A 25,581-nucleotide genomic window follows, 5' to 3' on the forward strand; every position below is an offset into this window, starting at 1 on the left:
TATATGGTGCGTGGCAACTTTCCTTTTCATAATATAAATACTTCCTTACAGACTCTGAGATTTTGATTGTTTTTTGCTGTAGTTGCACGCTGCTAGGCTTCACATATTTCTGTTTTGCATAACCAGTTAACAGTATCTCCTTTTCACGGGCAATGTGTATAAAGAACTGCCTCCATCTGTCCACTTCCAACGACGACGTTAGTATTCTGTACAGGTTATTCACACAGTCTTAGATTAATGGAATATTGAACACACAACTATAGATGTTCCCAGCAATGAAAAATCCTGGTGAATAATTCTGCTCAGTTGCTTACAGCTATCTAGCGTAAGGGTGACAGGGAACCTTTCGTCCTTGACGTCATCTTTGATCGGTTCTAAGTACTTTACAATCTTAACTGGATTGATCAGATAAGGTTCTAGAATACCTTTCTGTGTATTTACAGTTGCTGATGTTAAAGTGTCATATTCCCATTCTACTTCATTGAAAACGCCGGTAAGTTGTATAAGCTGTTTATTAACAGTGTTAAAAAAAATTTTCCTCTCGGCAACCATCTGTTGCGCTGCTTTCATGTTCTGCTATGTCAGCTCAGCTGTTTCACTCAGCCCATTAAAATTTTCTCACTTTTTTCTGTGGAGGTAACAATTCGATTAAGACTAGTTAAGGTTGCTTTAAATGTTGCCACATGCTCCTTTTTAAGTCTGAGCAACTGTTTCCATTCCCCTTCTACTACATGTGCCTTCTCCTTGAATTAAGTCGTGTCATCCTCATCTAATGTTCTGAACAATATTTTAGTTCCTTCTCTCACAAAGTTTAAACGTACACTGTGCCAGTTGGCACCTTGTTCTTTTCCAATTTTTCCTGCATTCAGATGTGATACCTGTTCCACTCTTCTACGTTCTGCTGCTCTCATATTCAGCACAACCAATCTTCCTTTACAGAGTTAGAATGCTTGTCTCATAAGAATGTCCGTGTGCTCAAATTTCTCCTGCTGCTCAAGCAAATTGAAATAACTCGCTGTTCTCCAAGCTGCGCTGTAAATTTTAACTTTGCCTATACTGTCATAATACAGTCCAGGTGATTAATGAAATTTCATTGTCTGTGTGAATGGCAATATCTGGAATTAGAAAAATTTCTTCAATCTGTTAGCATGAAGCTTAAGATACTTTCATTTCAGGCACTTTATAATGTTGGTCTCCTTCATTCATGTTACTGTGTACTATCCTCTCTGTTGTTTTGTAGTTTACATGATTTGCCACATTGTATGCTTTCATCAAACAACAGAACTTTATTACCAAAACAGAATTGCTTAGGATTCTGTGTTTTATGATAATATTCCTTGTTTTGCATTACAGATTCCGTTCTCTCTCACATTGGTGCAGCCCTTGCATGCACTCCTTCAGTTCTACCACATAATGATCAAAATAATACATCAGTCCAGCCGGATCTTTTTGTAGTATCCCAGGAATGTTACGCAGTCTTCCAAAGAATAGTTGACGTGGCATGTATCCCGTTGTATGTGTGGTATCATATTGTACACAAAAACCACATACAGAACCCAACTGTCCCAGTCTGATTTATTTACATAATGTTGTAACATCTCTGTTAATGTTAAATGCGACCTCTCTAATGCTTCTTTTGTTTGAGGATGGTAGCTGTCAGTCTGTATTTTCTCATTCTACAACAATTTGCATATTCTTCTTTTTATGACTTTGCTTATAAAATTGCTTCCAGTGTCACTTAACAGTGCTGACAATATTTTGTATGTTACTGTAATTCTCTTGACTTGCACCTGCATTGATGTGCTGTTTAATAGGTTCAGCTGCCCTAAACTTGGTCTGCGCATCCTGAAACGTATTAATTTACTTGTTTCCTTGGCTCATCTGGTTCAAAGGACCTACTCGATAAATGTCACACTTCTCAAATACGTGTTCAGGAGAATTTCTGATCTTTAAAGGCATCTTTATATGGTTCTTAGTGAGTTTATTCTTCTGACACCTCTCACATTCCTGGTTATATTTCTCTATATCCTCTTTCATACTGCTCCATACTCAGTGCCTTTTTATTTGTTCATAGGTTCTCTCTATGGCTTGGTGGCCTCCCACTGGAGGGTTGCAATACTGTTTCAATATTCCAGCTTTTTTGTACACAGTTTTTCTCCCACCGATTTCACGTCAGCTGTCTCCTGTTGTGGGTCCTTGATGTTAGGACCTGCCACCTGTTTGCACATGTTACAGTTTCGCTGTCTTTGCTTGCCTGCGTAACACCTTCCTCTTCTGCTGCCTCTTGACTATGCTACTGTCACCTCCTGGATGTGTGCCTGCCACCCTGACGTCTCTCCCGCATGAGAGTGCATCAGTAACTTGATTTCTGTTGCAACTTTTATACATCATCAATCATATTTCTCCAGCTCTGGCTTAAATCTCATTAGTCTGAATGACTGATGTCAAGGGATTGTGGTCAGTATATATCAGAAACATTCTGCAAAAAATACGGTCTACAGCATTTGACTACCCAACAAATGGTTAACACCTCTGTCTCAGTCGTACTGCACTGTCTTTCTGCTTTATTCAGTGCCCTCAAGGTGTACAGGACAGGTAGGTCGCTTCTTATGTTTCCTTTTACCTAAGACGGCCCCAAAATAGGAATCTGACTGGCATCTGTGGTAATTATGAAGCCCTTTTCAGAGTACGGGTACAGCAGTATTGGTGGACTGATCTACTTCTCTTTCAGATCCAGAGCTTCAAACTCCTGGCCAACAGGACTCAAAGTGCACACTGCTTTTTACAAAAATTCACATTTGTCAACTTGTACCTTCAGATTGCCATTCAAACACTTCTATCAGCTGCACATTATGTTCCTCAAAGGAGATGCCAAATATCATGTCATCCAAGTAAATGAAAAGGTAGTCACCTTGTAGCCCTGTCAAAATGGTATTCTTCAATTTCTGAAATGTACTTGAAGATGTTTTAAGGCACATCAGAATTCTTTTGTAATTGTAATGCCCATATGGCATACTGAAAGCCATCTTTTCTTGATCTTTTTCATCTAATAAGACCTAGTAAGAGCCTTTTGCTAAAGTGAAGGTTCAGGAGTGTTTTGCCTTTCAAAGATAAAGAATTTTGTCTATCCTCAGCTGTGGATAAACTGAGTTTAGGGGCATGTCATGTAGTTGCCTGTAGTCAGCAACTGTTTGCCATTTTTACTTTCCAGTGCCATCAATTGCTTTTGGAATCATTATGAATGAATGGAGAGTTCCAACCAATTTCCTTTGGCACAGTGATGTCATCCTCTGACATTTTTCTTTAATATCTTGTTGCAACTCCTCTTTATGTGCTTGCTGTATTGTGTGTTGTCACAAACTAATTATTCTGCCTTCCATTTCCAGTAGCAGGTTGATATCGTACCCACCATTATACATAGTACATAGTTCAATAAAAATGGTGTTTTCTTCCACATTGAAAATGCCTCACAAGGATAATTTTTTAGCTTGCTTATTTGTGCTTCAGCTGTGTTCTATCTTTACCAATGTAACCCACTCTGAATGATTCCCACTCCAGTTCTGCCTCTTTTTTTTTGGTCATCAGTCTACTGACTGGTTTGATGCGGCCCGCCACGAATTCCTTTCCTGTGCTAACCTCTTCATCTCAGAGTAGCACTTGCAACCTACATCCTCAATTATTTGCTTGACGTATTCCAATCTCTGTCTTCCTCTACATTTTTTGCCCTCTACAGCTCCCTCTAGTACCATGGAAGTCATTCCCTCATGTCTTAGCAGATGTCCTATCATCCTGTCCCTTCTCCTTATCAGTGTTTTCCACATATCCCTTTCCTCTCCGATTCTGAGTAGAACCTCCTCATTTCTTACCTTATGAGTCCACCTAATTTTCAACATTCGTCTATAGCACCACATCTCATATGCTTCGATTCTCTTTTGTTCTGGTTTTCCCACAGTCCATGTTTCACTACCATACAATGCTGTACTCCAGATGTACATCCTCAGAAATTTCTTCCTCAAATTAAGGCCGGTATTTGATATTAGTAGACTTCTCTTGGCCAGAAATGCCTTATTTGCCATAGTGAGTCTGCTTTTGATGTCCTCCTTGCTCCGTCCGTCATTGGTTATTTTACTGCCTAGGTAGCAGAATTCCTTAACTTCATTGACTTCGTGACCATCAATCCTGATAAGTTTCTCGCTGTTCTCATTTCTACTCCTTCTCATTACCTTCGTCTTTCTCCGATTTACTCTCAAACCATACTGTGTACTCATTAGACTGTTCATTCCGTTCAGCAGATCATTTAATTCTTCTTCACTTTCACTCAGGATAGCAATGTCATCAGCGAATCGTATCATTGATATCCTTTCACCTTGTATTTTAATTCCACTCCTGAACCTTTCTTTTATTTCCATCATTGCTTCCTCGATGTACAGATTGAAGAGTAGGGGCGAAAGGCTACAGCCTTGTCTTACACCCTTCTTAATACGAGCACTTCGTTCTTGATCGTCCACTCTTATTATCCCCTCTTGGTTGTTGTACATATTGTATATGACCCATCTCTCCCTATAGCTTACCCCTACTTTTTTCAGAATCTCGAACAGCTTGCACCATTTTATATTGTCGAACGCTTTTTCCAGGTCGACAAATCCTATGAAAATGTCTTGATTTTTCTTCAGCCTTGCTTCCATTATTAGCCGTAACGTCAGAATTGCCTCTCTCATCCCTTTACTTTTCCTAAAGCCAAACTGATCGTCACCTAGCACATTCTCAATTTTCTTTTCCATTCTTCTGTATTTTATTCTTGTAAGCGGCTTCGATGCATGAGCTGTTAAGCTGATTGTCCGATAATTCTCGCACTTGTCAGCCCTTGCTGTCTTCGGAATTGTGTGGATGATGCTTTTCCGAAAGTCAGATGGTATGACGCCAGACTCATATATTCTACACACCAACGTGAATAGTCGTTTTGTTGCCACTTCCCCCAATGATTTTAGAAATTCTGATGGAATGTTATCTATCCCTTCTGCCTTATTTGACCGTAAGTCCTCCAAAGCTCTTTTAAATTCCGATTCTAATACTGGATCCCCTATCTCTTCTAAATCGACTCCTGTTTCTTCTTCTATCACATCAGACAAATCTTCACCCTCATAGAGGCTTTCAATGTATTCTTTCCACCTATATGCTCTCTCCTCTGCATTTAACAGTGGAATTCCTGTTGCACTCTAAATGTTACCACCATTGCTTTTAATGTCACCAAAGGTTGTTTTGACTTTCCTGTATGCTGAGTCTGTCCTTCCGCCAATCATATCTTTTTCGATGTCTTCACATTTTTCCTGCAGCCATTTCGTCTTAGCTTCCCTGCACTTCCTGTTTATTTCATTCCTCAGCGACTTGTATTTCTGTATTCCTGATTTTCCCGGAACATGTTTGTACTTCCTCCTTTCATCAATCAACTGAAGTATTTCTTCTGTTACCCATGGTTTCTTCGCAGCTACCTTCTTTGTACCAATGTTTTCCTTCCCAACTTCTGTGATGGCCCTTTTTAGAGATGTCCATTCCTCTTCAACTGTACTGCCTACTGCGCTATTCCTTATTGCTGTATCTATAGCGTTAGAGAACTTCAAACGTATCTCGTCATTCCTTAGTACTTCCGTATCCCAGTTCTTTGTGTATTGATTCTTCCTGACTAATGTCTTGAACTTCAGCCTACTCTTCATCACTACTATATTGTGATCTGAGTCTATATCTGCTCCTGGGTATGCCTTACAATCCAGTATCTGATTTCGGAATCTCTGTCTGACCATGATGTAATCTAATTGAAATCTTCCTGTATCCCCCGGCCTTTTCCAAGTATACCTCCTCCTCTTGTGATTCTTGAACAGGGTATTCGCTATTACTAGCTGAAACTTGTTACAGAACTCAATTAGTCTTTCTCCTCTTTCATTCCTTGTCCCAAGCCCATACTCTCCTGTAACCTTTTCTTCTACTCCTTCCCCTACAACTGCATTCCAGTCGCCCATGACTATTAGATTTTCGTCCCCCTTTACATACTGCATTACCCTTTCAATATCCTCATACACTTTCTCTATCTGTTCATCTTCAGCTTGCGACGTCGGCATGTATACCTGAACTATCGTTGTCGGTGTTGGTCTGGTGTCGATTCTGATTAGAACAACCCGGTCACTGAACTGTTCACAGTAACACACCCTCTGCCCTACCTTCTTATTCATAACGAATCCTACACCTGTTTTACCATTTTCTGCTGCTGTTGATATTACCCGATACTCATCTGACCAGAAATCCTTGTCTTGCTTCCACTTCACTTCACTGACCCCTACTATATCTAGATTGAGCCTTTGCATTTCCCGTTTCAGATTTTCTAGTTTCCCTACCACGTTCAAGCTTCTGACATTCCACGCCCCGACTCGTAGAACGTTATCCTTTCGTTGATTAGTCAATCTTTTTCTCATGGTAACCTCCCCCTTGGCAGTCCCCTCCCGGAGATCCGAATGGGGGACTATTCCGGAATCTTTTGCCAATGGAGAGATCATCATGACACTTCTTTAATTACAGGCCGCATGTCCCGTGGATACACGTTACGTGTCTTTAATGCAGTGGTTTCCATTGCATTCTGCATCCTCATGTTGTTGATCATTGCTGATTCTTCCGCCTTTAGGGGCAGTTTCCCACCCCTAGGACAAGAGTGCCCTGAACCTCTATCCGCTCCTCCGCCCTCTTTGACAAGGCCGTTTGGCAGAATGAGGCTGACTTCTTATGCCGGAAGTTTTCGGCCGCCAATGCTGATTATTTTTCAAAATTTAGGCAGTGGCGGGGATCGAACCCGGGACCGAAGACATTTTGATTATGAATCAAAGACGCTACCCCTAGACCACGGGTCCTACCCTGCCTCTATCAGCCATAAAAATTCTACTAACACATTCTTATTTATAGTTTCCTGTATTCGTTATGCAGTTTCCTGCTGGTGATTTCACCACATGCTCGTTTATCTCCTGTTTCTGAATTATAGCCTCTATAATTCCATTCTCCTCCATTCTTAATGTATCTGCACCCCCCTTGTTTTCGAATTCATACTATTTTTTTCAGTTTGTTCAGCTACTCTCTGGTGATAGGGATTGCCTGGTTGTACTGTAAGTCGACAGTTCTCTCTCTCTCTCTCTCTCTCTCTCTCTCTCTCTCTCTCTCCCTCCCCCTCCTGACTTTCACTTTTCTATATGCATTTAGCTTCATGCTCAAAACTATATGAAAGAACCTTCTCTTTCCTGTGGAGCTCACTCTCTTGCTCTGTCTTCATTCCTCTAGAGCCTTTTGTGCAGTGTCTGCCTATTCCAAAATGTCCTCTTTTCTGTACATGCATGTGCGTAGCTCATACTCTTACTTTCGTCCTTTCCCTGATGGCATAATTGATTATGACTTGATTTTCCTTAAAGAAGTCTCTCCCCACCGGCCTGCCAAATGCCAGATCCTCATCTTCCCAGATTATGTGGTAGCAATGCCTCACTTACATTCCACTTCTCGTCCACAATTTGAAGGATGTAGCTGTTCCTGTCTTTGTAACTCTCACAGTAGCTTTGCTCCTTTTCTGCCTGGTCCTAGTGGCATCACTATGTATGACCAGCCCAAAATGTGGCTGAGGCTGTAGTGATTTGAGAATTTTGGTATAAATTCTAGAACCACTCGGCCTTCTACCGTCTCAAACACGATATTTTAAATGAGAGCGTGGAATGGTAGAATCCTACCTACTGCGCATCACATGTCTTGTGTGTGTGCAGGTCTAAATTCAGTCGCAGGAAAAATGTAGACGTTGTGGTCAAACAGCAACGACTAGTGCTTGTCTGGCGATCCATGGAAGTTTTAGTGAAAGTGTAAGGAAGAACCATGGAGCTTCTATGTTATTCTGTGCTACTTGTGTCAGTGACCATTGTTATAATAACGAGAACAGTTGAGACGGTCCTCTTGAGAAAAACTTTTGTGTTAGCCTTGTTGAAGAGAAGACGTGTATTATGGTTCATCTTGAGACTGGACATGGCGTTTAAGCCACCTTTCTCTTATATGTAAATTAGTTTTTTTTTACATTTGGAGACGAGAGAGGCTTACGGAGCAGTATATATTTATATGAAGAGTGAGATTTGTAATATGTCTGAAGTTCAAATATATGTCGCTAGTTGAAGCAAATGAAATTGGTATGTCAAAATTCAGTGTCCTCTGTGATAAGATCTGCCTATGGTTGATGTTGGTCGGGAATATACTCTGAATGAAGGAGTGGTCAGCATAATTGTCCATTGTAACTCCTGATGATCACTAACTCTTTGGAGTCCATGCACAGGTCTAAGTATTGCTGAAGTGGATATATACAGTATGGACTGTTTTAATGAAAGTGACTTGCGGAGGGAAATAGTCTTGCACTGTCTGTGCAATACGGTAGTTCGTTGGAATGCCGCCTGCCAGGGGCTGACCTAAGTGGCTTCTATGAGCAGCCCTGTGAACTGTATGGACGCGTGCTCTCTTTAAATCACATGCATCATGAGTGAAGGTATATTACACCTTGGCACAATGACAGTAATAACAAAATTGCTTGTTATTGCTGGGAACACAGGATGCCTCCACCGCCCACCGCAAGTGTTAATCCTGTGTTCCCAGCAATAACAAGCAATTTTTTTATTACTGTCATTGTGCCAAGGTGTAATATACCCTCACTCATGATGCATGCGTCCATACAGTTCACAGGGCTGCTCATCCCCCTGCGGGTTCGGGGTAAGAATAGGCCCGAGGTATTCCTGCCTGTCGTAAGAGGCGACTGAAGGGAGTTTCCACCGTTTCGGCCTTCCATGTAATGGTCCCCCTTGGGGTTTGACCTCCATTTCTCAAAATTCTACAGAAGTACGAGCCTTTTGGGGTAGGACACCTTACATGGTGTACCACTGGTCCTAAGTGCACTAAGACCTTGGCACTCAGCATTGCACCGGCGTTGTAACCATACCCACTATTCCTCAAATTGGGCCTAAACGCCTGATGGGTTGTCCAAGTTACGCCCATAGTGCATCTCCATCTGCACCAGCGATCATGATGGACTTTCCATGGCACCAGACATCCAGCATGGTAGCCAGCCCGTTGTGGTGGGGTCGTCATGTACCCTCTAGGTTGTAGCCCCCTGACAACACAGGGATCGTACTGCCGATACCTGAGCTGCACCCTCCCCACGTCGGCCAAGGAGTAGATGCCCGTCTCCTTGGGGCATCAGGACTCCCGGCAATGGTCATCCTGCCAGGTGGCCCTTGCTGCGGCTGGGTGGCGCCCGTGGGGAGAGCCCCTGGTCGGAGTGGGTGGTATCGGGGCGGACGTTTCGCAGATGAAACGTCAACACGTATCAGGTCGCTCTGCGGCCGAGTCTTTCAAAAGAAAAGGTACCGTTTCTAGTTCTGGTTCTCCTGCCCTTTCCCCCTTGGCCACTCCATGGGAGGAGGGACAGGCCCGCCGGCTTGGGGCGAAGTACTTCCCCCGCTATTTGGTCTGTTCTCGAACCGATGGGGGGACGTTCGCCACCTCCAAGCCCATGTTCTTTGTTCAGCACATTGAGAACGTCTTCGGGGAAATCGAGGCTCTCAGCAAGATGCGTTCAGGGTCCGTCCTTATCAAGACCACCTCCGCCACACAGTCGGCGGCGCTCCAGGCGTGCGACCGCCTAGGGGACATCCCAGTGTCCATTGTCCCACATCTGGCACTAAATAGGACGCAGGGGGTTATTTTTCATCGTGACCTCCTGCTACAATCTGATGAGGAGCTCAGGGCCAACCTGGAGCGCCGAGGCGTGCATTTCGTCCGGCGAGTCCAGCGCGGCCCCAAAGACCGTCGCATCGACACCGGGGCCTTTATCCTCGCCTTCGAGGGGGACGTTCTCCCGGAGAAGGTAAAGGTGATGTACTACCGGTGTGACGTGCGACCTTACGTCCCGCCTCCTATGCGCTGTTTTAGGTGTTTGCGCTTTGGGCACATGTCATCACGGTGTGAGGGTGAGCCCCTTTGTGGCGATTGTGGACGTCCTCTTCGTGAGGAACATACATGCACCCCACCACCTCGGTGCGTTAATTGTCCTGGCGTCCACTCGCCTAGATCCTCAGACTGCCCCGCATATCAGAAGGAGAAGAAGATACAAGAAATCAAAACTTTGGATCGGCTCTCTTATTCTGAGGCCCGGAAGAAGTACGACCGCCTCCATCCCGTGCCATTGACCACCTCGTTTGCCTCAGTTGTGTCCACTCCTTCCGCGGTATCCTCACCCCTATCCTGTCCCCCCTCCGCCTCCTCCGCCCATCAGGGGGCTCTGCCTCCGCCTCCCAAATCCCTCCCTTCCAAATCCTCCTCCCCCGTGGCCCCCACCCCCTCTGCCCCAGGGGCCACCCTTCCTCCTCCTCCTCCCCCCACGCCACCTGAGAAGCGATTCTCTTCTCAGGCGTCCATCGGGGAAACGTTCCGGACCCCAGCTTCCGAGGTCCAGCGTTCCAAAACGGACCCCACGCGTGAGGACCTTCTTCGGGTCCAGCCCACCATCCCTGTGCCTCCTCGGCCTTCCAAGAAGGCCTCCAAGAAGAAGTCTCTATCCCCCTCTCCCCCCGGCGCGTTTCGTCTGACGCTCCATCCGTGAGTCGCTGCTCCCGGCCGTCCTCAGTTTCGCCGGGACGCTCTGCTGCCAGGCGCTCTGCCGGCCTATCGTCGGCAAATGATGCGGCCCGTCCTACACAACCAGGGACAGCGGCCGCAGCTGGCGACGAGTCGATGGAACCGGATCCGCCTCCCGTCGGTTGTAGCATAGTTCCCTCGCAACCTGGCCCTCCGCGGCCGTCGAGGTGACCAGCTCTTCCCCCGTCTCGTTCCCCCAACCTTTTGACTAGCGATGGCGTTGTTTCATTGGAACATAAGAGGTATTTGATCTAATCGGGAGGAATTACAACTGCTCCTCCACCTGCACTGTCCGCTCGTCCTTGGTCTCCAGGAAACCAAGTTGCGCCAGACTGACCGTATTGCCTTTACCCACTATACCTCAGAGCGGTATGACCTCACCCCTGTGGACGGTGTCCCAGCTCATGGTGGGGTCATGTTGCTCGTTCGGGACGATGTTTATTACCATCCCATCCCATTGACCACCCCACTCCAAGCAATAGCTGTCCGCATTACTCTTTCTGCTTTTACTTTTTCAGTTTGTGCCATCTACACTCCACCATCATCTGCTGTTAGTCGGGCTGACATGATGCACCTGATCGTTCAGCTTCCCCCGCCGTTTTTATTGTTTGGCGACTTCAATGCCCATCATCCCCTATGGGGCTCTCCTGCATCCTGTCCAAGAGGCTCACTCTTGGCGGATGTCTTCAACCATCTCAATCTTGTCTGCCTCAATACCGGCGCCCCGACTTTCCTTTCGGACTCTACTCATACCTACTCCCACTTGGACCTCTCGATCTGTTCTGCCACTCTTGCCCGTCGGCTCGAGTGGTATATCCTTTCTGACACCTATTCGAGCGACCACTTCCCCTGTGTCGTTCGTCTCCTGCACCACACCCCATCCCCACGTCCTTCGAGCTGGAACATACTGAAAGCTGACTGGGGACTTTACTCCTCCCTGGCGACCTTTCCGGACCACGATTTTCCCAGTTGTGACAGTCAGCTCAAATACCTCACGGCTGTTATCATCAATGCTGCCAAACGTTCCATTCCTCGTACTACTTCTTCTTCACGTCGCGTTTCCGTCCCCTGGTGGAACGAGGCTTGTAGGGACGCTATCCGTGCTCGACGACGTGCTTTACGCACCTTTCGCCACCATCCTACGTTGGCGAATTGTATAGAATGCAAACGACTCCGAGCGCAATGCCGTAGAGTCATAAAAGACAGCAAAAAAGCTTGTTGGGCCTCTTTCACCAGCTCCTTTAACAGTTTTACTCCCTCTTCTGTCGTTTGGGGGAGCCTGCGCCAGCTGTCAGGCATTAAGGCCCACTCCTCGGTACCTGGCCTGACCTCAGGTAATGAGGTCCTTGTTGATCCTGTGGCTGTCTCCAATGCCTTTGGCCGCTTTTTCGCGGAGGTTTCAAGCTCCGCCCATTACCATCCTGCCTTCCTTCCCAGGAAAGAGGCAGAAGAGGCTCGGCGACCTTCCTTCCACTCGCTGAATCTGGAAACTTATAATGCCCCCTTTACTATGCGGGAACTCCACGTGCGCTTGCACTGTCCCGGTCCTCTGCTCCGGGGCCAGATGCCATTCACGTTCAGATGCTGGCACACCTTTCTCCGCCGGGTAAAAGCTTCCTTCTTCGTACCTACAATCGCGTCTGGACCGAAGGTCAAGTCCCCAGGCGTTGGCGTGACGCCGTTGTTGTTCCTATACCCAAACCCGGGAAGGATAGACACCTTCCATCTAGTTACCGCCCCATTTCTCTTACAAGCTGTGTCTGTAAGGTGATGGAGCGCATGGTTAATGCTCGGTTAGTCTGGATTCTTGAATCTCGACGACTACTTACTAATGTCCAATGCGGCTTTCGTCGCCGCCGCTCCGCTGTTGACCACCTTGTGACCTTGTCGACATTCATCATGAACAACTTTTTGCGAAGGTGCCAAACGGTAGCCGTGTTCTTCGACTTGGAGAAGGCTTATGATACCTGTTGGAGAGGAGGTATCCTCCGCACTATGCACAGGTGGGGCCTACGCGGTCGCCTGCCCCTTTTTATTGATTCCTTTTTAACGGATCGAAAGTTTAGGGTACGTGTGGGTTCCGTATTGTCCGCCGTCTTCCTCCAGGAGAACGGAGTGCCTCAGGGCTCCGTCTTGAGCGTAGCCCTTTTTGCCATCGCGATCAATCCAATCATGGATTGCATTCCACCTAATGTCTCAGGCTCTCTCTTTGTCGATGACTTCGCGATCTACTGCAGTGCCCAGCGAACATGCCTCCTGGAGCGCTGCCTTCAGCGTTGTCTAGACAGCCTCTACTCATGGAGCGTGGCAAATGGCTTCTGGTTCTCTGAAGAGAAGACGGTTTGTATCAACTTTTGGCGATATAAAGCGTTCCTTCCGCCATCCTTACACCTTGGTCCCGTTGTTCTCCCATTCGTGGACACAACTAAGTTTCTAGGGCTCACGTTGGACAGGAAACTGTGTTGGTCTCCACATGTCTCTTATTTATCGGCCCGTTGTACACGTTCCCTTAATGTCCTCAGAGTTCTTAGCGGTTCATCTTGGGGAGCGGATCGCACTGTCCTGCTTCGCTTGTATCGGTCCATAGTCCGATCGAAGCTGGATTATGGGAGCTTCGTCTACTCGTCCGCTCGGCCGTCCCTCTTACGCCGGCTCAACTCCATCCACCATCGGGGGATACGTCTTGCGACCGGAGCCTTCTACATTAGTCCTGTGGAGAGTCTTTATGCTGAAGCTGCCGAGTTACCATTGACCTACCGGCGCGACGTACTGCTGTGTCGGTATGCCTGCCGGCTGTTGTCTATGCCCGACCACCCCTCTTACCAGTCCTTCTTCGCCGATTCTCTCGACCGTCAGTACGGGTTGTATGTGTCTGCCCTGCTGCCCCCCGGAGTCCGCTTCCGTCGCCTGCTTCGACAATTGGATTTTGCCCTCCCTACCACCTTCAGAGAGGGTGAGAGCCCGACACCACCTTGGCTCCAGGCTCCGGTTCATATTTATCTCGACCTCAGCTCACTCCCGAAGGAGGGTACTCCGGCTGCAGTGTATTGCTCACGGTTTGTCGAACTTCGTGCTCGCCTTGCCGGTCACACCTTTATTTACACCGATGGCTCCAAAACTGACGATGGTGTCGGCTGTGCCTTTGTCGTCGGGGCCGCCACCTTTAAATATCGGCTCCTCGACCAATGTTCCAGCTTTACGGCCGAGCTTTTTGCTCTCCATCAGGCCGTTCAGTATGCCCGCCGCCACCGCCATTCATCGTATGTACTCTGCTCTGACTCACTCAGTGCTCTTCAGAGCCTTGGAGCTCCCTATCCGGTCCATCCCTTGATTCAACGGATACAGCAGTCCCTCTATTCTTTCGCTGATAATAGTGGTTCTGTCAGCTTTCTGTGGGTTCCCGGACATGTAGGAGTGCCTGGGAATGAGGCTGCGGATGCTGCAGCCAAGGCTGCAGTCCTCCTGCCTCGGCCAGCCTCCCATTGTGTCCCGTCATTTGACGTTCGTGGGGATGTATGTAAGAGGCTTGTGTCGTTGTGGTGGGATGCTTGGTCATCCCTCCAAGGAAACAAGCTCCGGGCAGTAAAACCGATCCCAACTGCTTGGACAACATCCTCCCGACCATCTCGGCGCGAGGAGGTCCTTCTGACCAGGTTGCGGATTGGGCATTGCCGGTTTAGCCACTGCTACCTGCTCTCCGGTGATCCAGCCCCGCAGTGCCCTTGTGGTCAGGCATTAACAGTGCACCATGTTTTATTGTCGTGTCCCCGTTTTAGTCAATTTTGTGTTATCCTGTCCCTGCCATCTACTTTACCGGATGTTTTAGCTGATGACGCTCGAGCAGCTGCTCGTATTCTGCGTTTTATAACTTTAACTGGCTTGTCCAAAGACATTTAACCTTCTTACTTCTTTTATCTGCATCTTTGTCAGGTACTTCTGGTGTCCCCCCATCCCCTTGAGTTTTAGCAGATTCCATTTGCTCTAACACCAGTGACTGGGCGCTAATGACCTCAGCAGTTGAGCGCCCTTAAACCCTACCAAAAAAAAAAAAACAGGGCTGCTCATAGAAGCCACTTGGGTCAGCCCCCTGGCGCACTCTGATGAGACACCAAAGGAACAGCATTATTTAAGTGATTGCAAATGAGTGGTCAGCCTATTCTTTATGCTGTATTATTGTTGTCCAGTAAATGTATTCAGTGCTATATACAAATTGTACCTTATGTGTTTCTCTGTAAAATATTGTGTTCCATATATCGTGTTTGTTCTTGCTATAACAGCCTGCTACCCAGACTCTGTTGTGGTCGTAGCTGGCCTTCGAATGTCTGTGCAGCAAGTGGCCAACACCTAGGGCCAGGCCACCCCCACAGGATGTAGGTGTGCTTGCCGTTGCTGTCCAATCATTGTGTTGGTGCTGTTGCTACAGTGGCAGTATGGTACTGGTGAACTTGTAAGGTTCCCATGGTAGTTAGGAGTCCATTGGGTTGGTCAAAAGTCAGAAATTGGATGTGGATTATGGTGTCAATTGCTTTAGACATTAAGAGTGGCAATCATGGCCAACTAGCATAGCCATAATACTAACATGTCAAAATACACAAACCAAGCAATGGAACATTACAATGATGTACTGTCAGAGTATGTATATGAGGTGGCTTTTTATGCAAACTGCATATAGTAGAATGAAATAAGCAGTAACATGTTACCTGCAAGGAGACGATCCGAAAGAAAGAGGAGGAGAAGAGAGAAGTAAACTGTAAAGTAACATGAAGTTAACTGTTCTAATGAGTTAGTGTGTAGTATAGAACAATTTTACAAATTTTTGTGGTATGTTTTGAGATAAAGATAATTGTATTGTGTGTAACATCCACCATTCACCTATTATTGAATACTCTCTTATTACATGTACACATTTTCGTGTGCTGCAGTTAAGCCTCACAGCGATTTTGTGTGTGTGTGTGTGTGTGTGTGTGTTTATTATACGAGCTGCTACTCAAAATAGCTAAAAATTTTATTGTACTTGTCGAATTAGTAGCAGTATGATATTCTGCTGCTAGATGTCTTGAGGACTTGTCTTAGCTACTGCAGCATAAAGTTGTCATCTTTAGAGCATGCAGTTGTAAATTGTAGTGGTGCATGTCACAATGTGTCTCAGTGCTTCTGGGAATTGTAAAATGGATCACATGAATGAGCAATGGCTTTACATCAAATTCTGTTTCAAGTTGAAAAAAGCTGCAGCTGAAACCCACACTTGCTGACAGAGGCATTTAGTGAGAGTGCACCAAGTCATGCAAGAACATTTGAGTGGTTCAAGCACTTCAAGGAAGGCTGAGAATCTGCGAAAGATGACAAACACTCTGGGTGACTCATGCACAACACCAGAAATATCATGAATGTGCATGAGCTGATTCATGAAGACCAAAGGCAGACAATTCACTGTTTGTAACAGACTTCGGCTGTCATATGGTACTTGTCAACAAATGCTAGCCAATGAACTGAACGTGAGACGAATTGCAGCAAAGTTTGTCTCTTGCCTTTTCAGTATCGACCAGTGAAACCTCAGGATTCAGATGTGCACTGAGCTGCAACAAAGAGTGGGAGGGTGTCCAAAATTCTAATCCAGAGTAATAACTGGTGATGAATCTTGGTTATATTGGTTTTATGACCCTGAAACAAAGCAGCTGTCATCACAATAGAAAATGCCATCTTCTCAGAGGCCAAAAAAGGCTTTACAACTTTGCAGCCCCCCCTGCGGGTCCGGGGGTTAGAATAGGCCCGAGGTCTTCCTGCCTGTCGTAAGAGGCGACTAAAAGGTAGTTAGCGCCTGCGTCCGGTGACAGACGGTCCCACGACCTATATTTGTGGTCTTTTTGGTTTTTCACTTCTCGTTTCTTCCTTCTTTGGTTGGTTCCTTTCTTTGTTCTTCTCCATCTCACTGTCTTCCTTACTCTTTCCCTTGCCTTCTTTCCCTTGCCTTGGCTTCTTTCCCTTGCCTTGGCTTCTTTCCCTTGCCTTGGCTTCTTTCCCTTGCCTTGGCTTCTTTCCCTTGCCTTGGCTTCTTTCCCTTGCCTTGGCTTCTTTCCCTTGCCTTGGCTTCTTTCCCTTGCCTTGGCTTCTTTCCCTTGCCTTGGCTTCTTTCCCTTGCCTTGGCTTCTTTCCCTTGCCTTGGCTTCTTTCCCTTGCCTTGGCTTCTTTCCCTTGCCTTGGCTTCTTTCCCTTGCCTTGGCTTCTTTCCCTTGCCTTGGCTTCTTTCCCTTGCCTTCTCTGGTCTCCGCTTCGGCGTTTGAGTCAGTCTGTCCTCTCTCTCTTCCTTTTCCTCTTCTTCCTTTCTCCCTGTGCGCGCCTGAAGGCCGACCCACGCGTTCGCACGCATAGCCGGTGACGGGGTAACGCGTAATTCCCCGCCCTGGGTAGACAAGTAAGGCACGCACGTACCTCCTGGTAAAGGCCAGGCCCAGGGAGGGGTGATTGCCTGAGCTGATACCTTCTGACCATGCCTCTGTCTGTTTCTCGGGAGGTGTGACCTGAGGTGTAAACATTCACCTAAGGCGGGAGTGCCCTCTGAGAGGGTCCCCATAAGGAAGGAGCGCGCCATCGGAGACGCTGGCAATCATGGGGGATTCCTCCGCAATGGATTTCTCTTCTTCTCTCTCGACTTCTGCCCACAAACTGAAACATGACCAGCCCCCAGTGACAAAAGTACTACCGCCTACCCCACAGTTCCTCGTCATTTCTTGATCTGAGGACGGAAAGGATTTTCCTCTGTCAACCCTTTCGTTATCCAGAAGGGCGTAGATGCCATAGCCGGTACTGTTAAGTCTTGTACGAGGTTGCGTAATGGTACCTTGTTACTCGAAACTGAGAGCGCCTTTCAGGCACAGAAACTGCTTCGAGCCACACTCCTGTACACGTTCCCTGTCCGGGTGGAGGCTCACCGAACTTTGAATCCGTCTCGTGGTGTGGTCTATACTAGATCCCTCGACGGATTGACTGACGAGGACATTCAGTCTTTCCTCGCTGAGCAGGGCGTGACGGCTGTCCATAGGGTCATGAAATAGGTCAACAATGACTTTGTACCGACCCGGACACTTTTTTTGACCTTTGATAGTGTTAAGCTGCCATCGCGCATCAAAGCGGGCTACGAGGTTATTTCTGTTCGCCCCTATGTCCCGACACCTATGCGCTGCTACCAGTGTCAGCGTTTCAATCACACTCGACAGTCTTGTTCCAATGCGGCTAAATGTGTCACTTGTGGCAGGGATGCCCATGAGGGTGACTGTCCACCTCCGTCTCCTCGTTGTGTGAACTGTCAGGGTGCCCATGCAGCATCCTCCCGCGACTGTCCCGTCTATAAGGAAGAACGCTATATCCAAGAAATTCGGGTCAAAGAGAAAGTGTCCACCTCGGCTGCTCGCAAGCTATTGGCTAGTAGGAAGCCCATGCTGCTCCCAGCGGGGAAATACAGTACTGTCCTCGCCTCTCCTCTCCTCGGACTACCAGGGAGGTGGCAACCCAGACATGCGATCTGACCTTCAGCACCACGGTCGTCCGTTCGGCCAGTGCTAAGATCGCGCGGTCGACGTCTCCTCTTCCTCCCATCACCCCACAGACACCAGCCCCTTCATCAGCTTCTGCTAAGACGAAGACCCAGAAGTCAGATGCACTGGCCTTCAAGAAGGAACCGTCCCGTGCAGACTTCCTACGTACCTCGACCTCCCAGCCATCGACTGGTACTTCCACCAAACAACCTTCCAAGAAGGCTCATAGGAAGCACAGTTCTCCTTCTCCGCCACGGCGAATTTCTTCTCCTGCACCACCCAGCGGTTGCCGCCCCAGGCCGTCATCCGTTTGGCCTGGCCGCACCGCTGGTAGCCGAACATCTGGCCGTTCACCGGCGGAGGAAGCTCCCCCTCCCGACCATCTTACCAAGATGGCCGATGAACCTATAGAACCAATGGACGATGACTGTCCGCCTACTGATAGTGGCGGCAGTGCTCCCTCGAATCCAGGCCCTCAGCGGCCTTCGAGGTGACCCCTTCTTTCATCTTCCTTTTCTTCTTACGATGGCACTTATTCACTGGAATATTCGCAGCATTCGCTCCAACCGAGAGGACTTGAAGTTGCTGCTCCGCTTGCACTGTCCGCTCGTCGTAGCCCTCCGGGAAACAAAGCTACGCCCATGCGATCAAATTGCCTTGGCACAATACACCTCTGTGCGTTTTGAGCTACCCTCTGTGGTATGTATCCCGGCTCATGGAGGGGTTATGTTGCTGGTCCGGGATGATATTTACTACGATCCCATCACGTTGCACACCGGCCTGCAGGCAGTTGCCATCCGAATTACTCTCGCCACTTTTACATTTTCCATTTGTACCGTTTACACTCCATCGTCGTCTGCCGTTACCAGGGCAGACATGATGCAAATTATTGCTCAGCTACCTGCACCATTTTTGTTAACTGGAGACTTCAATGCCCACCATCGCCTTTGGGGCTCTCCAGCATCCTGCCCGAGGGGCTCCCTGTTAGCAGACCTTTTCAACCAGCTCAATCTTGTCTGCCTCAATACTGGCGACCCTACTTTTCTTTCGGACGCATCTCACACCTATTCCCATTTAGACCTCTCTATATGTATTACCCAACTTGCACGCCGGTTTGAGTGGTATGCACTTTCTGATACATATTCGAGCGACCACTTCCCGTGTGTTATCCATCTCCTGCAGCATACCCCCTCTCCATGCTCATCTAGTTGTACCATCTCCAAAGCAGACTGGTGGCTCTTCTCTTCCAGGGCGACCTTTCAGGATCAAACCTTGACAAGCTGCGATCGTCAGGTCACACACCTCACGGAAGTCATTCTCACTGCTGCTGAATATTCCATCCCTCGCCCTACTTCTTCTCCACGTCGCGTACCGGTCCCCTGGTGGACCTCAGCATGTAGAGACGCTTTACGTGCTCGTCGACGTGCTTTACGCACCTTTAAACGCCACCCTACAGTGGCGAATTGTATCAATTATAAACGATTACGTGCACAGTGTCGTCGTATTATTAAAGAAAGCAAGAAAGCCAGCTGGGCTGCTTTCACAAGCACCTTCAACAGTTTTACTCCTTCTTCTGTTGTCTGGGGTAGCCTGCGCCGGCTATCTGGCACTAAGGTCCACTTACCAGTTTCTGGCTTGACGGTCGCTAATGATGTCCTTGTGGCCCCTGAGGATGTCTCCAATGCCTTCGGCCGCTTTTTCGCAGAGGTTTCGAGCTCCGCTCATTACCACCCTGCCTTCCTCCCCCGCAAACAGGCAGAGGAGGCTGCGGGTAAAGGTTTTATTCTTCGTACTTACAATCGCATCTGGATTGAGGGACATGTTCCCGCATGCTGGCGCGCGTCTATTGTTGTCCCGATCCCTAAGCCGGGGAAGGACAAGCACTTGCCTTCCAGTTATCGACCCATCTCGCTTACCAGCTGTGTCTGTAAAGTGATGGAGCGAATGGTTAACTCTCGTTTGGTTTGGCTGCTCGAGTCTCGACGCCTACTTACCAATGTACAATGTGGATTTCGTAGGCGCCGCTCTGCTGTTGACCATCTGGTTACCTTGTCAACCTTCATTATGAATAACTTTTTGCGGAAGCGCCCGACCGCGGCTGTGTTCTTTGATTTGGAGAAGGCTTACGACACCTGTTGGAGGGCGGGCATTCTCCGCACCATGCCTACATGGGGCCTTCGCGGTCGCCTCCCTCTTTTTATTCGTTCCTTTTTAATGGATCGACAGTTCAGGGTACGTGTGGGTTCTGTCCTTTCGCCAGGAGAATGGGGTGCCACAGGGCTCAGTTTTGAGCGTCGCTCTCTTCGCCATAGCGATCAATCCAATAATGGATTGCCTCCCAGCTGATGTATCAGGCTCCCTTTTCGTGGACGATTTTACCATCTATTGCAGCGCGCAGCGTACATGTTTCCTGGAGCGCTGTCTTCAGCGTTCTCTTGAGCATCTTTACTCCTGGAGTGTCGCCAATGGCTTCCGTTTTTCTGCCGAGAAGACGGTCTGTATTAACTTCTGGCGCTACAAAGAGTTTCTCCCACCGTCCTTACGACTCGGTCCCTTTGCCCTCCCAATCGTGGAGACAACAAAATTTTTAGGTCTTACATTTGACAGGAAACTTAGCTGGTCTCCACATGTGTCATATTTGGCTGCCCGTTGTACCCGTTCTCTAAATGTCCTCCGTGTTCTCAGTGGTATGTCGTGGGGAGCGGAACGAACCGTCCTACTTCGCCTATATCGGTCGATCGTCCGCTCCAAGCTGGATTATGGGAGCTTTGTATACTCCTCTGCACGGCCATCCATCTTACGCCGCCTCAACTCCATACAACATTGGGGTTTACGACTTGCAATCGAAGCGTTTTATACTAGTCCCGTTGAGTCTTCATGCTGACGCTGGTGAATTGCCACTCACCTACCGACGCGATATACTGCTTTGTCGGTATGCCTGTCGGCTACTGGCAATGCCCGACCACCCGTCTTATCGTTCCTTTTTTGACGACTCTCTAGACCGTCAATACGGGTTGTATGTCTCTGCCCTGCTACCCCCTGGAGTTCGCTTTCATCGCCTCCTTCAACACCTTAATTTTTCACTCCCTGCAACCTTTCGAGTGGGTGAGAGCCACACGCCACCTTGGCTCCAGGCTCAGGTTCACGTTCACCTTGACCTCAGCTCGCTCCCAAAGGAGGTTACCCCCGGTTCGGTCTACCACTCCCGTTTCGTCGAACTTCATTCAAAGTTCATTAATATGACCTTCATTTATACAGATGGCTCTAAGACCAATGACGGGGTCGGGTGTTCTTTTATTGTCAGGGCACAAAGTTTCAAATACCGGCTCCATGGCCATTGTTCGGTTTTCACAGCTGAGCGCTCTGCCCTCTACCAGGCTGTTCTTTACATCTGCCGCCACCGACATTCTGCTTATGTCATCTGCTCCGATTCCCTAAGCGCCATCCAGAGCCTCAGTGATCCGTACCCGATTCACCCTTTCGTGCACCGGATCCAATGCTCTCTTCAGCAGCTGGTGGACGTCGGTTCTCTGGTTAGCTTTATGTGGGTTCCTGGCCATGTCGGTATCCCTGGGAACGAAGCTGCAGATGCCGCGGCCAAGGCTGTGGTCCTCCAGCCTCGGACAGCTTCTTGTTGTGTCCCTTCGTCAGATTGTAGCAGGGTCATTTGTCAGCGCATTTTATCGCTGTGGCATGCTGAGTGGGCTGCACTTACAGACAACAAGCTTCGGGCCTTGAAACCTCTTCCCGCGGCTTGGACGTCGTCCTCACGCCCTTCTCGGCGGGAGGAGGTAGTTTTGGCCTGGTTACGAATTTGACACTGCCGGTTCAGCCATCGCCATCTGCTGACGGCTGCGCCAGCGCCGTTCTGCCCATGTGGGCAATTGCTGACGGTCCGCCACATTTTAACGTCCTGTCCGGATTTTAACACACTGCGTCTTGATCTTGGCCTGCCATGTACTCTAGATGCCATTTTAGCGGATGACCCACGAGCTGCTGCTCGCGTTCTTCATTTTATCAACTTGACAACCCTCTCTAAGGACATTTGATTATGCTGTTTTTTAATCCTATGCCTGTCAGTCTGTCTTTATCGTGTTTTCCGTTTTGTTGCTGTTTTAAACTTGTGACTCGCGGTGCATTCCTAACGTAGTCTGGGCGCTAATGACCGTTGAAGTTGTGCGCCCTAAAACCACAAAAAACTTTGCAGCAACATGTCAGTGTTGATCATTTTTTTCAACATTTGGGGAACAGTGCATAAAGAGTTTGTTCCACTTGGTCAGACTGCTGATGGGTAGTTTTACTGCGCAGTTTTGAAGCGACTCAGGGAAAATGTTTTGTGCAAATGGCTGGAGTTGTGGAAAAAGAAAGGCTGGTTGGTTATACAGTGACAATTCACTTGCGCACACTTTGTTCATTGTGAAGTAGTTCCTCCAGACCTAGTCCTGTGAGACTTCCGCCTGTTCCCAAAGATGAAAATTGCCTTGAAAGGACGACATTTTGACTCAACTGAAGACATCCAAGTGGAATCACAATGAGTCCTGCACACCCTTCACTCTACTGGTTTCCAGGAGTGCTTCCAAAAATGCAAACAATACTGAGATCATTGCATACATGCCCGAGATGACTACTATAGATGACAGAGGACATCAGTACAGTTTACCAATTTTTACAGTGAAATTCTCGGATATTTTGGGTAGCGCCTATTATTATTTAATTTATCCTGTAAATTATTCTGTACATGGTAAAGATCTACTACAGATTTAAATAAATTGTCAAAGCTAAATGATTATGTGATATTGGGATGCATGGTTTCTAATGGTAGAAACAGGGTTCAAGTCTGTGTTTGATATAAGTAATATATATTGCGTAGTTTCTGTGATTGTCAGCTATATTGAAGCCCATTTGCAGCACGTGGCATGTAATGTTCTTTGGTATCTCCTGCAAGTGGAGCTATGATCTACAGGAAAGCCGTCAGGGGGAAAACATGAGAGTCTGCTATTTTTTGACTTGCCCAATATTTGTGTTATTCTTCACTGGTGTTAAGTAATATTTTTGCCATGTTATTCTTCATTGGTGATATGTAATATTTTTGTCATGGTTTGCAATAAAACTGGTGTATTTCCCATAATGCATTGGATGAGAATGCACATTATAAGTACTGCCCAAAATCATTCAGTCTAGGAGGATCTGCTATGTTGAATATGCACTTCTTTTTGGAATGAAATGAGTTAGTCAGTTGTAAATGGTCATTAGCTGTGCATTACATCAGTTCTTTCCAGGATGATCCTAAGTAGTTTTTTATGCATCATCTCACATTCAGCACTGAGACATAAATGTGAGCTACATTCAGCCCGCTCATTGTTTTTTTATACTGTATTAAATACTGTTGCTTTGTTGGGAGATCTATTCCAGCACCATAACATGTAAAATTTTGCAGACCTGTATCTTTATCAGTTAGTTGTTTTTGTTTTATTTTTCAGGATATTCATCCTTTTTATGCTGATCTTATGAATGTTCTCTATGACAAAGATCATTACAAATTGGCGCTGGGTCAGCTGAATATGGCGCGTCATCTTATTGACAAGTAAGATTAGCTTTTATTTATAATTTCCTAGAATAACTTGTGAGGTGAGACAATTAAAAGAGTAATGAGAATAAGAAGTGAAAACAAATAGATCAGCAAAAATTTCTTTTATAGAATTACACACTAAGAGTATACCGGTATGTGCTATATAATGGAGATGCCTGATAGTCAAGCAGAAACATTAATACCAGTACTATATTCGTACAGGTGCACCTGTCTCCCCTAACTTGTGCTTTTCCCTCACCAGTGCTGTTTCTTCCTTTGCCTATTCTCTTGTACTTAATGAAAAAAGATGAGTTGGCCACACACTTTTGAATTTAAATTTGCCCTCTTATTGATGCCTGGTCTTTGTAGAAATGTAAAGGATGCTCTCTTGTCAGCAAATAGGAGACATCACTGGAAAAGATAGATAGGATTTGCAACTGGTGAGTCCTCTTTTCTAAGGCGGTAATTGTCAGATGATAAAGGGGCCCTCACATGCTTAATATTTATTGAACAATAGTACTTTGTCAACACATTGTCAGAAGGTGGGAGGCCAAAAAGGTACGATACTATGGCACGTTATTTTTGCTTGGGGTGCATCAGTTAGAACTCTGCATTTGTAGCAAACTTGTCGGCACTTGGCAGTTTGGAATTTGTGTGTATTGCAATTGCAATCACTAAATGCTGCAAAAAGAAAAACAAAGGGAAGTGACAATGGGTGAAAAAGTGGCTTGGAAGGTGTTCTACACACAGTCACACTAATAGGCTGAAAAACACATGACCATACTACAAGGTGCTAAGAGAACTTGCAGCATTTTCTGAGTCTGTTCATGTACTTGTCAGATTTCACTTTCCACAATGCGGGAAGTGATCAGTAAACCTGAAGAAAGTAAGATACGCCATTGTAGAGGGTGGGTGAGTGGTTGGGTAAGTAGGTATTTATTTCTGCTATAAATAATTGAGGCTTCTGAAATGAGCAAAGAAGCAGTGGTAGTGCCTTTCCCCTGCACTTAAAGGATTTAGTTGAATGTTTCTATACCCAATTACTGAAGATCTATTAAATATGTAATCAAACTACTCACCTAAATGCACTTCAACAGATGATTTCGTTCATCTGTCTTTCATGATGTATTAATATCCATATCAGTTGTTCATGTCCGTATATCTTGAAGTCTCGACGGGAACTCTCTCTTATCGCAGAATACCACCTTTGCAAAGTACAGTGTATGGAGTGAGCGTAAATATTTTAAAGCTCTGCACTCACCTTCAATATATTGCATGAACTGCTCTTTGCTAGTCAATATTATTGTGCAGTACTGAGTATTGTACAATAAATATTGAGTGTATGAGAGGTCCCTTCATGGCCTATTGTAAAGGTCACTTCCTTCCATCCATGTAATTAGAATTACATAAGTCACAGTTAAATAGTTGGCTTTATTTTATCTGTCAAGCATTTTCACTATGATCATTTAATAGTGTACTTACAGGTTTTATGCCAAGTTGTTGTTTCCATTTCATTCATAAGATGGAAACACCAACTCGACAGATCACCCTAAAGCACACTGTTACTTGTCTTCATTGGCCTCAGCTTGCTGTTTGCCATTTGTGATGATTGTTCTTCCCAGACTCATTATTTTCCCTTCTTGTCAGTGAGAGGAAAGTATGCAGGGGAGATTTGCTTCCACCAAAATACCCATCCAAATGTCTGTATTGCCGCTTTGGTAAAATCATAGCCCCTAATTCCTCCAGGCCTTGGCACTCAAAACTTCCTTGTACCCACACTTATGGTTTTTT

General features: G+C 46.7%; 1 protein-coding gene across 1 annotated transcript in view; it reads left to right on the forward strand.

Annotated features, from left to right (window-relative positions):
• The window catches only part of LOC124605457 (nucleolar GTP-binding protein 1), a 70,527-nt gene that overhangs the window by 10,456 nt on the left and 34,490 nt on the right, over positions 1 to 25,581 (forward strand). Inside the window, exon 3 of the mRNA XM_047137143.1 lies at positions 23,702 to 23,805. Within this exon, the coding sequence (XP_046993099.1) occupies positions 23,702 to 23,805 (104 nt within the window). The remainder of the gene's footprint in view (positions 1 to 23,701; positions 23,806 to 25,581) is intronic.

The sequence above is a fragment of the Schistocerca americana genome, chromosome 3 (assembly GCF_021461395.2).
Source record: "Schistocerca americana isolate TAMUIC-IGC-003095 chromosome 3, iqSchAmer2.1, whole genome shotgun sequence".
Taxonomy (NCBI): domain Eukaryota; kingdom Metazoa; phylum Arthropoda; class Insecta; order Orthoptera; family Acrididae; genus Schistocerca; species Schistocerca americana.